This window comes from Telmatherina bonti (assembly GCF_933228915.1).
Source record: "Telmatherina bonti genome assembly, chromosome: 2".
Classification (NCBI taxonomy): domain Eukaryota; kingdom Metazoa; phylum Chordata; class Actinopteri; order Atheriniformes; family Telmatherinidae; genus Telmatherina; species Telmatherina bonti.
The window spans coordinates 23421380-23436913 of record NC_136620.1 but is presented as its reverse complement, the minus strand read 5'-3'; the positions used below and the strand labels follow the sequence as shown (position 1 = coordinate 23436913).

Sequence of the window (15534 nt, the reverse complement as noted above, 5' to 3'; positions counted from 1 at the left end):
ACGTTCCCAGGGAAAATAAAATGCTAACCAGTTTGTGTACAGGATTATGGATAATTAAAACCACATATAAAAATCCAGACACCTTTTCTCTAAAGGCTCCACAAACAGAGGGACAGTGCTTGTTAACAAGGCAGGTGAGGCAAGCCTGCATCTCAATTTCCCCTGGGTGCCATAACATTTCTCAATGTATGTACAATAATGTTGACCTTTAATTGCGCTGCCATCTGAATATTCCCCACAGTGATATTAACATATTTTTGGCTATTAGCATTTTATCTTATGCTCATGTAAGTCTCCCCAACTTTTTATTACTGCAGTGTAGTTTATATAGTTGCAAACAACTTCATTCTTAACTAGATTATATTACATAAATTATATATACATTTTAGGTCTTTTGCACCACATTAGTTGTATGTTTATGGACAAATTCAAATGCTAAATACTTGTTCATCTATGCACCAAAGGATTCTGTAAATAAGTGTTTGTTTCTTTGTCAGCTGACCGCTAAGAACATCCAATGCATGCGAACCCTGCTGAACTTGGCCCATTGCCACGGTGCCGTGCTGGGCACCTCCTGGCAACTCGTACTGGCTACACTCCAGGTACTACAGACACCTAGTAAAACACATTTGTTTGTAAGCATAAAAATATGAGCATACAGTTACATCATTCGGCAAAGGACACTTATATTTATTACATTTATTCATTTCTAAAAGCATGCATGCACATTTATCAGAAACTATGTAACTGCTAAGTAATATATGTAGATTTATATAGATACACATACTCCTGGCTGGATAAAAGTAGTCTAATTTTTACTCCTTTTCCTGATGTTGCTTTAATTTACTTTAGTATTTTTTCTTCTCCCTTAACTTCTTATTTTCACTTCCAGCATTTAGTTTGGATTCTGGGGCTTAAACCAGGGGTGAGTGGTGCTCTGAAACCTGGCCGAGCAGTGGAGGGACCCAGCACGGTGAGGGTTTTTATTTTACTTAAACTTTATTTAATCTTGTAAAAGTGGATTGTGTTATTTATGGTTTAGTTTTTTTTTCTTTATTTTAGTTTTATTTTAATGCACATTTAATGCATTGTTTTTGTTTTAACTGAAACATTTACATTTTGTCTTTAGCATGCTTTTTGTCGGAGGCTTTGAGCCAATAGTCTGTTTTTGTGTCTGGCCCGTACAGGTGCTGACCACAGCCGTGATGACGGACCTGCCCGTCATTTCCAACATCCTATCCAGACTATTTGAGAGCTCTCAGTAAGGATCAGTCCATCCGCATATAAAAAATAGAAATAAAAAGTAACTCCATGTAGGAAATCCAACATTAACTGAGCTAATGTTAAGAACGCCATAAGTCTTCATCTTCACTTCATCAATGGTTCAACGTTATCGTTTGCTGCACTTTTGGTGTTCATTAATAACCATTCGTGTCCTGAGGACTTGGAGACTGAATCCATTCTGTGCTGGTTTTGAGGCTTGATCCATCTGGATTGTGTTTTTCAGATAACTTGCAGATTACTCTTTGTTTTTAACATTTAGCTTTCAGTAAAATAAACATTTTTATTGTTCTGTAGGTACCTGGATGACGTCTCGCTGCATCATTTGATCAATGCACTCTGCTCCCTCTCCCTGGAAGCCATGGAGATGGCTTATGGAAATAACAAGGTATCATGTTTCAACACAGCTATTTAGGATTTTTCTGTTTTTGATTTAAGTGTTAAAAATTGTTTTACACCCAGAAATCAACAAGAGGTTTTTTTTTGTTTGTTTGTTTGCCTTGCAGGAACCCTCTCTGTTTGCTGTTGCCAAGCTACTGGAAACTGGTCTAGTCAACATGGACAGAATAGAGATCCTGTGGCGACCGCTGACAGGCCACTTGTTAGAGGTAACTTCTTACAGCTAATGCTCTCAAACTATGTTAATAATGATTTAAATTATGTCCACTCAAATGCAGAAGAAAAATAAAAGTGAAACTCTAAATTAAAGATTGTGCAAATTTTTTGCCAAAGTTATATAAAGCTGTACTTTAATATTTAAGATTAATATAGTTTTAATTTACAGAATAAAATGTTTAGCTTTACTTTTTCTAAAGATGACTCTTGACAGCTTGTGCACTACTTAGTTTTTCATTCCATGTAGAAATATCCAGTTAGTAACAAAATAAAAGTTAGTAGAAATACCGGTTAGTAACGAATGCTGGAACAATGGCTGAAGGTGCAGTAGCAGGTGCAGTTGCTCTCCAATGCAGATGAGTCCGGCATTCAGAACCTTGTGTTCCCTGCTTACTTCTTTAAGTTTAAAAGCTGGTATAGTGATGTGGAGAATTGAAAACAGCTTAAATCCACATTGACACAGTGCAAGAAACATCCAGGCAGATAGATGATGCTGGAACACGGATTGCCTTCGGTAGGAGGCACAGAAATATCCGGCTTTAAAGCTCAGTCATCAGTAAGGTTTTTTACCGTAACAGCAAGATTTATATAACATCCTCAAACAACATTTACCCTTTTTTTTTAACAGAACGTGTCTTATGAAAGGCCAGACATCATACTTAAAATACCTTCATAAAAAGACTCATCTTTTATATGTCTTTAATAGTGTGTTTGAAGTTTTTCTTCACATTTTCTTTATTTCTCCCCTTTTTTGCACACCTGTTTGTTTTGCAGAAGGTAAGTTCAGATTCTGTCCTCCATAAACATCAGCTTCCTCTTCTCTTCTTCCTCAATCCAATCTGTTCCCCTCTCCTTCAGTCTGACAAATATTTGTCAGTGTCAAATGTGTCTACAGTGTGTTCGCTTCGCTATCATTGTTTTGATTTTTCATTATTGTTTGCAGTTATTCTATGTAAAGCCTTGATTTGTCACAAAAGCTAAATCCAAAGCTGCACCTGCTTTGATAAAGTGCTAAATATTTTCAAATGTTCCTTCTCAGTGCTTTTGTATCGTAAAGAAATTAGTGCTGTCACCTTTACAATGTCTTTATACATTGTTGTTTGAAATAAAATGTGAAGATTTGAGTGGATGCAAAAGGATTCACATGACTCATCTGAGCTCTGGACTAAAATCTCTTTGCATTTAGAAATGTAAAGTCTGATGCTCCAGACATGAAAACAAGTATGTTTGGTTTTTCTTCATTTTGAATTGCATAGGACTCTACTGTGCTTACCCTCACCACTCCTCATGCATCCATGTTTCCAAGTCTCTACTATGCAGTTTCTCTTCTGCTATGATCAATAAAAAACACTGCATCTGCATCAGATCTGTCACTCCACACATGTTTCTGCGTTGGTGTTTTCTGAAGGTGTGGTGGAAAATACTCTGGTCTTGAGAAGTTGTAATACATCTAAGAGTCAACTGTCTTCTTACAATGAACATTTTATTATAAACTAATACAAGCACACGCTGGAGCTTGGAGAGAGAACTCTCTCTGCAGATGCTGAAGTAACACCCGATTATAAACCATGCTTAACTCCTCCTAGTTGCTGGGCAGACCACAGAAAACAATCATTCTCTCCTCCAAAGCTAAACTGAGCTCACTAAGCATCAATCACTCACTATATTACTTTATTGCCTTTAACCTTTAGACAACTGGTCAACCAAGCAGCTGACAAAAACAGATGCCCTGCAGGAAACTCTTCCTGTCTCAGACTTTGTCTGCACATTCCAGACAAGGATCATATGACTTAAAGAAAGCTTTGTGCATAGACACAAAACACAGCAGGATCACAGCAAATCAATGCATATATGTCTAATACTTAATACAAACCAAACTCATAACAATTTTCCCCAACAAAGGTCTGCCAGCACCCAAACTCCAGAATGAGAGAGTGGGGGGCTGAAGCATTGACGGCATTGATCAAAGCAGGGCTTGCCTACAAACATGACCCTCCACTGGCCCAAAATCAGGTTGGTATGACCAGAAAACCAGAAGCTGTAGCTTTGCAAACACTGTCACTTCCTGTAACCGATAGACGAAACCGCGCTGGGGCTTATCCATATGTGGGAAACGAGTTCAAATTCATGCATCGTATTGTCGGCTTTCATGGACCAGTTTTCCTAAAAGCGTTTACATGTTTTTTTAAACAATACTTCAGATTTACTTTTAACAGAAAAATTTTTTTTGACAAAAAAGCAAAAGGCTTTTTGTCAAAAATTTTGTCTCAGTCTGGATCTAATTGATCATTTTGATTAAGATTAAAGTTTAGATTTTGAATATAATAATTGTGTCCAATGCACTGTTTTAGTAGCATCCTTTATCGAGTAAAATTACATGTTTGCAGATTATTGCCCATTAATAAGTCAATCCCTTGCTTCATCTTTCTCAAAGCGGTTGCAGCTTCTGTTGCTGAACCCCCTGAAGGAGTTGTCCAATGTGCTGCACGCTGACATTCGGCAAAAGCAGCTGGAGTGTGTCCTGCAGATCCTGCAGAGTCAGGGTGATTGCCTGGGGCCCGGCTGGCCTCTTGTTCTGGGTGTTATAGGAGCTATCCGCAATGATCAAGGGTGAAAAGCTTTCCATTTTAACACGAACCATGTGTTTTATCTGCCAAATATTTGACTTATTTAAATACTTTCACCACCACTTCTGTCTATAGATAATTATAAAGACTGAATTGGTTTTTGTTCCTGTTCCTCTTCAGTGAGTCATTGATCCGAACAGCCTTTCAGTGCCTGCAGTTGGTGGTGACGGACTTCCTCCCTACCATGCCTTGCACGTGCCTCCAGATCGTTGTGGATGTCGCCGGCAGCTTTGGCCTTCAGAACCAGGAGCTCAACATCAGCCTCACATCCATCGGCTTGCTGGTGAGATAACATGTCACACGCTGCACACAGGCAAAGGTCCTGCAAGTGGTGTCTGCGTGTAAGGATAAAGGTAAATTAGCAGGTGTGAATGGTGGTAAGATGAGAAACACTCATTTTAACTATCAGATGTTTTCTACATTTTGTTTGATTTTTCAAAAAAAACACTTCACTGATATTTCATAGATGTAATGCAGCACATTCCGGCTGTGCAAAAATCTTATATTGATCTATGGTTGGCTAAATTATTCCTTTTTAGTATTGCTTGTCTGATTATTTTACTTTATGGTAATAGATGGCAAAATAGATGGCCTTTCTCCAACTTACACCCCCGCTCTCCTCGTCCTTCTCAAACTTTACTTGTCAGTGGAACATTTCCGACTACTTCTTCCAAAGAGGCGAAGCCATCACGCAGGAGCTGGAGAGAGAGGAGGAAGCACTACAGAAGCAGGCCCAGGAAAGAGGAGAGACCCTCAACAGGCCCTTCCACCCAGCCCCTCCTTTTGACTGCCTCTGGCTGTGCTTGTACGCCAAGCTGGGCGAGCTGTGTGTCGACCCGCGACCTGCTGTGCGTAAAAGCGCCGGGCAGACGCTGTTCTCCACCATCGCTGCCCACGGCACCCTGCTGCAGCAGCCAACATGGCACATCGTAGTCTGGAAGGTAATAGGCTGAATTCATTTTTATTTGATTTATTTAGGTAGAATTTGATCCAAATGTGTTTTTAGATATATGTATTTTTAAAGCATGAGTATAAGTTAACTTTTGGTATCATGGTGCCCCATAGGTATTGTTCCAGCTTCTAGACTGCGTTAGAACGTCTTCCACTACAGCAGACAAGGAGAAGATTGAGTCTGGTGGTGGAAATATCCTCATCCACCACTCACGCGATACTGCTGAGAAGCAGTGGGCAGAGACATGGGTGCTGACGTTAGCTGGAGTGGCACGCATTTTCAACACCAGGCGATATCTCCTTCAGCAGTTAGGTAAGCCTGCAAGAATTACAATGTGACACTTTGGCTTGAATGAACTAGTTTAGCCAAAAAATGACTGTGTTCAGAAGGTTTTTTTTGTCCCTTTGACGTATCATTTTGCTGTGTATCATCAGGGGATTTCTTCGAGGCCTGGGAGGTCCTGCTGAACCACATTCAGTCAGCTGCTCTTAGTAAAAATAATGAGGTCTCTCTGGCCGCGCTCAAGAGTTTTCAAGAAATTCTACAGATTGTTACGCCTGTTAAAGACTCGGACAAAGCAGGAGATGCCCTCGCCGCCATGGGCGTCCCCCCAGTCCTCATCGATCCCCTCTCGGCATCTGGTCCTGGAAGACCATTGGTGCGGTCAGACTCACTTGTGGAAAGGTTGACGAGGTACAACGGGGCGGAGTTGCAGGCCCCACCACCAGGAGAGGAGTCTGCATTAGAGGACTCAGCGTTGTGGTGGTCTGCGTGGAACACATGGTATCGAACGGGAACGGACAGCACAAGGCCACCGAGCGGCCCGACAGAGAAGTTCTCGTTCATCCCCAGCCAGCCGTTCCTCACAGCTTTGATACAGATTTTCCCAGCACTCTACCAGCACATCAAAGCCAACTTTAGCATGGAGGATCTGAAAAAGCTCGGAGTCATCCTCCATGGGGCCGTGTCAGTGCCGATCAGCAGCGACGCCTCGCCCTTCATCCTCCCCTCCTACACTGAGGCAATACTCACCAGTCTGCAGGAAGCTGTACTCACAGCTCTGGATGTTTTGCAGAAGGTGGGAGAACAAATGTGAATAATGTTGATAAATGAAGTGTCACGTTGACCTGTTGGTGAAAAGTCAGTAGCATGTGAGCATCTATTACTTAAATCCTATAATGAAACTGTAGATGCTGGTAAGCAATCCAGTCTAAAGGGATGTCTTCTGATTACATTTATTTTCTCTTTTAACCAAAGTTCCAAAATGAAGTTGTATATTGGTAAATGTTAAAAGTGAGTTCTTCTTCTTTTCTATTAATTCAGCTCAGGCAGTAATGTCTGTTTGCAAAAATATGCAGTCCCGCAGTGGATGACAGCAGTGTTTGTTCCTCCGTTCCCTCCCTGCTGTAGGCCATCTGTGTGGGCCCAGAGAACCTGCAGGTCATGTACCCAGCCATCTTTGAACAGCTGCTACTTTTCGTGGAGTTTTCCTGCAAGCCTCCTCAGTACGGCAGGATGGAAACCAAACACGTGGCTAACGCCAAATACAACCAGGTACGAAATTCGATTGACCACTTTAGCCTGTAAAAACTTATTTTGTATGTATGAACAAATCCTGAATGGACTGTTGTTTTTCACAAATCAAATTTCCTCAACCACCTGTTTGATCTTCATTTAAAAAAAAAAAAAAGAAAAAGAAAAATTCACCTCCCTTTTATGTGTTCTCCCTGTGAAACCAACAATATGAAATGAGTCAGATCCTTTTTCGACCCCCGTCAGAAGCCCAAAGCTATTTCCTCCTCAAGTTCCCTTCCTCATTCATCTTTTTGCCAGCAAAATGCCAGGAGAATATTTCACCACTGTTAGGTTACAACTCGTGTTATATTCACTTCAAGAAACCTATGCAGTTGGAAGTAAAATAACTGAATCCATAAAGAGAGAAAAAAAATTAACATAATGATGTCTTCTTGTTTCCTTTTGTTTGGAAATCTACAAGTAGCCTGTCAACAGTTTATCAGATCCAGCAGATGCTGCAGACTCTTCCTGATTCGTCTGGTACACTGGTCATCCTGGCAGCTTTTAATCCTGCATGTGGGGTGCAGACTCAGCTGTACATTTTTGTTGGTCTGAATGTGTTTAAACTGTTGGATTAAGATGTCCAAACAAAGTTCCCACCCAACCAAACAGATGTTGGGTGGTCTTTAGTTCCTCTCTGGATTTCATCCATTGTTAGACTGCCTTCAGTGTCCCTGGTGGTAGCGTTGACCCGTCCCACCTTCGGAGTCGGGGGGGAGGACAAAAAAAATAAAAAACCAGAACTGACAACCACTTCAGACTCGACACAACTTTAAAAACAGCAGTTTAATTGCAGTCTTCTTTCATTCTGTTTCTTGGAACGACTTGCTGGATAACCGTTTTAGATCCAGCTGTTTGCACCGGTGAGTTCCATCATCTCCTTAAGCCCCATCTATAGTTGTACTAAGCTGTGCTGAATGGTGATGACCTACCCTCTGCGGCAGACGAGAAATCGGTCCGCATGGTAGGCTCTCGCGTCTCATCTGCGTCTCTCACTCACTCCATGCTGCCCTCCCCCACCCCTCTGCCTGCCACTAACTGGTGGTTATGCCTTTGTGTGCACAGTCCCTGTGGAGTTCATTTTCAGTTGACTTTGTGATTTCGGTGATGTTCATACGCACAACTTTGGTTCTGTTAATATTCCTTAAAGGCACACTTTGAAGAACTGAGAAATTTGTCTAGCTCTAACACTGTGGTACTAATAAGCCTGACACACCTTGCTGCAAACTAGTCTTTAGTAACTTGAAAATCGTGTGTACCTTAAAGTGTGCCTTTAAAACTTGCTTTCAATGGATCTCTGCCAATTTTAGGCAAATTGTTCTCAAGATTTGTTTGACTAATTCCAGTTTTGTTTAATCTTCTCATCCCCACAGGCAGAATGGGTTGCCTTAAACTATGTGCCCTTTGCGGAGCGCTCTTTGGAGGTGCTGGTGGACCTGTACCATAAAACAGCGTGCCACAAAGCTGTCATCAATGAGAAAGTTCTGCAGAATGTAATCAAGGTAGCTTTATGGTTTCCATGCTTACAATGATGCAATATTTGGACTTGACTTATCATTACTTATAAAATTGAGAGGGGGTGTTATGAATTCAGATTTACTTTGTACATAGAATTTCTGCAAATGATCATATTTGGAAGTTTTTATGCAAAAAGCCCACAATAAATGTGTTCTTTTAAATTCACTGTGTGAGTTTGTCCACCGGCCTCTGGGAATGTTTAACTTTGCTTCTTCCTGACCTGACCATATTGATCTGCAGGATAGCGCCCAGCATTATGCAAAATCTAAATGCTCCTGGTGCCTAATATAAACCCAAACTTTTTCCAGAAAGTAGGTTCTCAATAATCCTAATTCTGTTGATCTTATGCCCTGAAAAGTCTTGGTTTCCAAAAGCTTTTCTTTTTCAGTTTTAACAACTGCATGTAACTGCTTTTTTTTCCATATTGTGTTTCCTCTTCAATGCCAAACTGAATATAGTTGATTTGCCAAGAAGCTATTAAGATGTTTCCCTTTAGACGTATCCAACTGTTGCTCCCAGCCTGTGTTGGCTCCTGAGTGATAAGGGTAATACTTGTTAAATCTGGACTTGGGAGCCCAGCTGTGCTTGGAAAAGAGGACTTTGTCATAAAAAGACTCTATTACTTTTTCTTTCCATTGTGACAGTTAAAAATGACACAGATGGCTGCAATAATATCCTAAAATGCCATTTCTATATTAATCTATGAAGTTGAATTGTTTCACGTCGAGTAATGTGTGATATCAGGAAAGGCGCAACATTTTTGGGTACATTTATTTCAATCATTCCTCACATTTCTGTCTTAACATTTTATGTGGACATATCTTCTTGTTTTTGCCCTCTAGACCCTAAGAATGCCCCTTGGCTTGAAGTATGCTTGTCCATCAGAAAGCACGTGGAAGCTCGCCGTTTCCTCTCTGCTGAAGGTGCTGTCTATCGGACTGCCGGTCGCACGTCAGCATGCCTCGTCCGGGAAGTTTGACACGATGTGGCCTGAGTTGGCCAATGCCTTTGAAGACTTTCTTTTTACCAAAAGGTACTTTTTTTGTTAGAGCAATGATGCTAAATCTGTTACAAAACCAGAAGACAAAATAAACTGTTTTCCTGTTACAGCACTTCCCCAGACAATCTGTCCATCCAGGAATTTCAGAAGAATGAAGCCATTGATGTTGAGGTAAAGATCACTTTGAGGCATTCAGAAATTCGGGGTGTAAGACAATATTGATATGTTGAAATATCGCAATATTTTGTGACGTTATGATATCGATATTCAAAGGCACTGTTAGCGATTTTTGGGACAGTTTCCTTACCAATAAATGCTGGTGAAAAAAATTGCAATATGTCATCCTGCTTATGGTATCGCCATATATCGTATCATTACCTCTGTATGGTGATACGCATCATTTCACCAGGTCCTTGCCAGTACACAACCCTGCCAGAAATATGCCTAATATGTGGAGTTTTCTCACATCTGTAGTGTGTCGTCTTTGTTTTAGGTGGTGAAGCTCATCAGCACGGAAATTTTACCTTTTGCCAACTTCATCCCCAAAGACTTTGTTGGCCAGATCATGACTATGCTTAATAAAGGTTCCATTCACTCCCAGTCTCCATCATTCACAGGTAATATACTCCTGAGGCTGCAACTGTGTCGAAATCTTACTCTGTAACCAAAAGAATTTCCCTGTACTTCATATCTACTGTGACGTGTCTTGTCTGGTTCAGAAAGTTACTGAAGTCCTTTCACCGTAAATCAGTTCAGCTAAAATCCAACATGGAACTGGTTTTCTCTCAACAGAAGCTGAGATAGATGTTCGGATGAGGGAGGAGTTTTCCAAGGTGTGCTTCGAGACCTTGCTACAGTTTTCTTTCAGCAACAAGGTGTCCACCCCACAGGAGGGCTACATCTCTCGCATGGCGCTCTCTGTGCTCCTCAAGCGCTCCCAGGATGTTCTCAGACGCTATGTAGAGGATGAGCGGTTGAGTGGACGCTGCCCTCTGCCAAGGTACAACTCTTTTTACACATTAGAGCATTGGGGAAGCATGTTTGACAGATCAGGAATTCAGATCCTCTAATCATGGACAGATGTAGAGATATAGATATAGAGATGTTAGGCCAAGACCACCATAGCACTAAGCAGGCTGTAAATATGCTAATTGGGGTCACTCTTACAGAAAAGATAATTTGGGTTTCAGATGTTTAGAGTTTGCACATATTGTATGTATGAGGGCACAATAGATGGAAAAGTCATAGATTGCATTGTTAGAATTTTAAAGTGGAACTATTATGTGCATTTCAGGCTAATTTATTTTTATTTCTGAGCCCAGAAGGGCTGGGATTGATGGAGTTATTGTCACAAATCGCTTTATTTACTTCAGACCGACCCTCTCCGTAGGCTGTCAGATCAGGCTGTGGGCAAAACGAGTGGGTTGAGACTCTTCTACATTAAGCCCCGCCTCCCGCCACTGCACTACATCAGTAGCGCGCACCGCACCTGCTTTCGCCGTCATTGTAACATCTCATAAACAGAAGGATTAGGCTAATATGAACTCAATAAAAAAACTAAATACAATGTTAACACACAGCATACAGCCCTACATGTTGGAACCTGAATCAGACCCTGAAAACGAAGTGGAAAACAGCAAGGAATGCAGCAGGATGTCTCTCTTTGGTAAACTCACCAGCCATCATTGGAAATAACTTTATCCGACGTTTTCCACCCGCCTGATGTATTTGTACATGCCCTTGTTAACCAGTTGAAGGTAACCAATCACCGAACCTTATCCTCCGGGACGTCACAAGGATTTCCAAGTAAAAAAAACTCTCTAAAACGTCGCGTTTTTTGTCGCCATGGAAACCGAACGGAGAGGTCGCTGGAACTCAAACTCAAACATGCGTTTAGGTGATAAAAAATAGTGGCGTTCACATGTCTGATGAGGATTCAACACTGTAACACTGTAGAAAGCTCAGAGAACTTGAAATACCATAATAGCACCCCTTTAAAAGTTACTTTGATCTGATCCAACAGAAAAAGTCAGATCTCGATATGAATCATGCAGTGCATTTTCCATAAGAGTGCACACCACAACCACATCCAGACAATCAGTCACCTCTTTCCCAAATTTGTGACCTCGCTGTCAACAAGAAAATAAATTAGATTCAAAGTGCTGTAGTTAAGACTCTCTGCTTTTCCTTTTTCCCTTCTCTGTTTTGTGTCCTTTGATCTAATTCTATTATTTCTTGACATTTTAGGCAACAGGTGACAGAGATTATATTTGTATTGAAAGCTATCAGCACTTTGATGGACTCCCTTAAAAAGACGCAGCCAGAAAACGGTAAGTCTGAAAATGTGTCGTTTATGAAAGAAATCTGTAAAAGCCAAAATGTCATAGTGGGAAGTGCAATAACTGGGACCAGTTTGCAGAGATTTACCTTTAATCTTAGAAGAAGTATTTATGTTTCAAACAAGGTCATTTACAGAAAGGGATTTTTTGTCTGTCTGTAATGAAGTATGACCTCTTTAAATTAAATTTTTGAAACGCCCTTGAACATGTTTGTATTATATTACACTTTATTTAGAGCTAAACTCATTTCCACATGCCTGTGGGAATTCCATCAAAAGAAATGATGGAATTCCCATCAAGAACATAATTTCTTTTATTGCCCTCTGTTAAATTCATAATCTTGTCCCCCCCCACCCCTGCTCCTTTTTGATATCCATTCTCATCTTGCTGTCCTTTTGTTTACTGCCTGCAGTGGATGGTAACACGTGGGCTCAGGTGATCGCCCTGTACCCCACACTGGTAGAGTGTATTACATGCTCATCGTCTGAGGTGAGCTCAGCCCTGAAGGAGGCCCTGGGACCCTTTAAAGACTTTATGCAGCCACCTGTCTCAAAAGTCCAGAACGGAGAATCGTGACCAGGCTTTCTTTCAGCTCCTCTTCTTTCTTTTTTTTTTTTTCTTTTTTAAATGAAGAAATCTTGAATCTTTATTCCTGTTCCCAGGCACTTCCCAAGTGCTTGGACATGAACTCTACGTGAGCTTCATCTACAGTGACGTTGAGCAAACCGCCAACGAGGTTGCCTCAGACCACATCAGTGACCCTGAACTTCATATGCATCATTGTGTGCTTCTCATGTGAACTGATGACGCATTTGCGCCCCCTCCCCAACCCCTCCATTCTCATACAGACTGACTGCAATCGCCTGTTAACTACAAAAGATTAAAAGAAAAATTGCAGTGTTGCCTCTGGGTTTTTGTTTGTTTTATTCTCCTGAAGAAGCTGCATCAATGTACAGTGTGTGGTGACTGTGTTGATGATGTAATTAATTTAAAAAAAGAAACTGAACAAAAAAAAAAAAAAGGCAAAAACTGGGGCTTTATTGATCATAAAAATTAACACTTAGATTTTTGCAACATTCTCAACAGTCAAGATTTTATGCAAAAAGAAAAAATCTTACTGTAGCATTCCATGTCATCTTCAGCCAGCCACCTGAGAAAGGATGTACGTACATGTCTGTATGAAATAAATGGGACAGTTCAACAATCAGCTCTGTGCCATGTGTCCTTAGTTACCATGCATGCTGGGTTATCTTCAGCAAGGAACTCTGAGTTGACTGATCTATCTAATGATCTGTATCGTTGGCTACTTGATCATTCTGTCAAACTGGCCATGGTGCCAAGCACTCACTTACAAACTAATGCTAATCTGAAAAATGTATAAACTCAATGTTTGTAAAAGAATTTTAAGTACCCGTTGATGGCGTTAGACTTTATAGGCAGTACACATTTGTTCCTCTTTTTAAGGTATATGGTTACCATTAGTCTCCCACTCAATCCAATCTCCTTTGGTCATGATATTTAACCTACTGCTCATTTTTGCAGAAGATATCTTTTTCATTTCGGGATCAAGCACTATCCATCATCTAGCCCTTCAGTCGGTGTTAAAGGCCATTTAGGTTGCTAGATGAACACTACACCTTAATCTCAAGGAGAGTTATTTTACATCTGCAAAGCAGAGGGTTCGAACCAAATGGAGGAACTAAGATCATCTACTCTTTTGTCCTGTAGACTGCCTCATTTTTGTGGACCTTACCTGGTATTTTCTCAAAAACCCTGAGAACAATCAGCTTGCTGAATGGGAATCATTACATTGTCATAGAAAAAGAAACATGCTTAACCAAACATACTTCTAAGTACAGTCTGTTTACAATAAATCAGCTTGATAAAAAATTGTTTACAACACACTTAAGTGCAATTCCTTGACTGAAATAACAAATCAGAATGGATTAGTTGAATTTACACTGGTAGCATGATGGAAAGGGGCAAAAAAAGAACTTTGTTTAATGAATTTCCCTCCAGAATTAATTAAATATTTCCATTTAGGTCAGAATAATTATATCTGAAGATTGCTTTTTTTCATAACGGACCCAATACCTTACAGTGAAATAACCAGATCATCAGGGGATGATAAGATGTATTCTACACATAGAAGCTCAAACATCAGATAGCCAAGTTCAAGTGTGTGCAGCACATAATGTATGTCTATATGATGTTTTTCATCAACAGTAACACAGTCTTGATTATAATGTAGCATTTATACAGCGTTATTTCATCAACTGTTGACTGGTGATATTTGTCTGTCGAAACTGTTTATCTTTTATGAAGTAAAAGCAACTAGATGTGACTACTAAGCAAAGATTAACAGCCAAGTATGCTGAAGAAACACTGATGACTGGTTTGGTTCAAATTTAGTTTGCTCTTGTTTTCAGTAAAATGCTATGTATTAAAGACGAGAGCCAAGGGTCATCCTAAGTATTTAAAAAAAAAAAAAAAAACTACTAGTTTACTACCTTTTTGCATTAGATATTCCCTTTTAGCTGTAATAATTCATATTTCCTAAAAAATCAAGACCACTAAAAAAAAAAAAAGTCTCATTTGCATGTGCCACCGTTTTCCCAGTCTGGGCTCCTGTCTGGCCACCCATCCGCGACTTTCTACATCCGCCCCTGATGGTTAGCGGATAAAAACATTGTCTATTAATGATTGTCTGTTTCCATACATTCAAAGGCCTGTTGTTGGTGGCTTTTCTGAATTAATCTGTCTTGTTCAAAGCTCGTGTTTGTTCAAATGGAAAGAATTCCACAAAAACGATATATTACTGTACAAATATTTAGTATTGCATTGCAGAAGTAAAATGTAGTAATTTCTTTAGAACTTAGCGCCGGGGGGGATTTTTAACAGCGCTCTTGCCATGTGGTTACAGTGGGTGGAGTTTGTTTCAGCAGGGGTCCCTCAGAAACAGAACATTTTCTTGTACTATCATTTTGTGCTGCATAGTTAAGCAAACCATAAGAAGCACTGGGAAGTCGTTTTCTCACTCTGGAGGAGGATCTTTTAGCTGTAGCTCTGCAGGTCACATGAGGGGAAAGGAGCGCTCTGTGGGTTGTACTGAGCATACTCTGGTACTGAGCACAAGGAGGATGAGGAGGGGGGAGAGGGCACGTCCTCTTGGGCGGGGTTTCCCTCTTATTTCAAGTCTGCTCAGAGGAAGACATAAGCGGGAGAAGACGGACATCATCGGCTGCGGGGGGAATTTCGCTGTAGTCGAGCACGTTTAAAGATTTTTATCCTCCTCTTCCTCGTTTAGGGCTTCCATTCTCTGACCACGTACTGGGTGAGGTAGTAGTTTGTGCTGTTGGTTGGGTTGAGACACTGCCCGCTATGGAGATGACTGCGCAAGCTACTGCCTTGCTGGTGCTGGTTCCTCCACTTCAGCCGGAGAGAAGAAGAAAAAATAAATGAAAAAGTCCCGCTTTCTTCCCGTTTTGTGGTTTTTCCAGGTAATATAAGCCACTGTGTTATACTCTAGATAATTTTTTTAACTGTAATTTAAATTGAGAAATTATCCTTTATTTTGCATTAATATATCGTGTTTCTATGTGTCTAATAAAATAGTCTGCTTAGAAA

At 40.5% G+C, this 15534-nt stretch overlaps 1 protein-coding gene across 3 annotated transcripts in view; it reads left to right on the top strand.

The window, feature by feature from the left end:
• mon2 (MON2 homolog, regulator of endosome-to-Golgi trafficking) overlaps window positions 1–13114 on the top strand; it is a 39921-nt gene extending 26807 nt beyond the window's left edge. The window contains exons 16-35 of one of the 3 annotated variants that reach the window (XM_079246977.1): window positions 498–602; window positions 893–973; window positions 1188–1261; window positions 1579–1669; window positions 1788–1889; window positions 3799–3909; window positions 4331–4506; window positions 4644–4806; window positions 5171–5464; window positions 5589–5787; window positions 5910–6553; window positions 6886–7029; window positions 7896–7913; window positions 8424–8552; window positions 9411–9601; window positions 9679–9739; window positions 10062–10185; window positions 10361–10568; window positions 11816–11898; window positions 12320–13114. In XM_079246977.1, the coding sequence (XP_079103103.1) occupies window positions 498–602; window positions 893–973; window positions 1188–1261; window positions 1579–1669; window positions 1788–1889; window positions 3799–3909; window positions 4331–4506; window positions 4644–4806; window positions 5171–5464; window positions 5589–5787; window positions 5910–6553; window positions 6886–7029; window positions 7896–7913; window positions 8424–8552; window positions 9411–9601; window positions 9679–9739; window positions 10062–10185; window positions 10361–10568; window positions 11816–11898; window positions 12320–12483 (3162 nt within the window). In that variant the 3' untranslated portion in view covers window positions 12484–13114. The remainder of the gene's footprint in view (window positions 1–497; window positions 603–892; window positions 974–1187; window positions 1262–1578; window positions 1670–1787; window positions 1890–3798; window positions 3910–4330; window positions 4507–4643; window positions 4807–5170; window positions 5465–5588; window positions 5788–5909; window positions 6554–6885; window positions 7030–7895; window positions 7914–8423; window positions 8553–9410; window positions 9602–9678; window positions 9740–10061; window positions 10186–10360; window positions 10569–11815; window positions 11899–12319) is intronic. The other 2 variants (XM_079246979.1, XM_079246978.1) reach the window with 2 other exon arrangements.
• Window positions 13115–15534: the final 2420 nt, after the last annotated feature.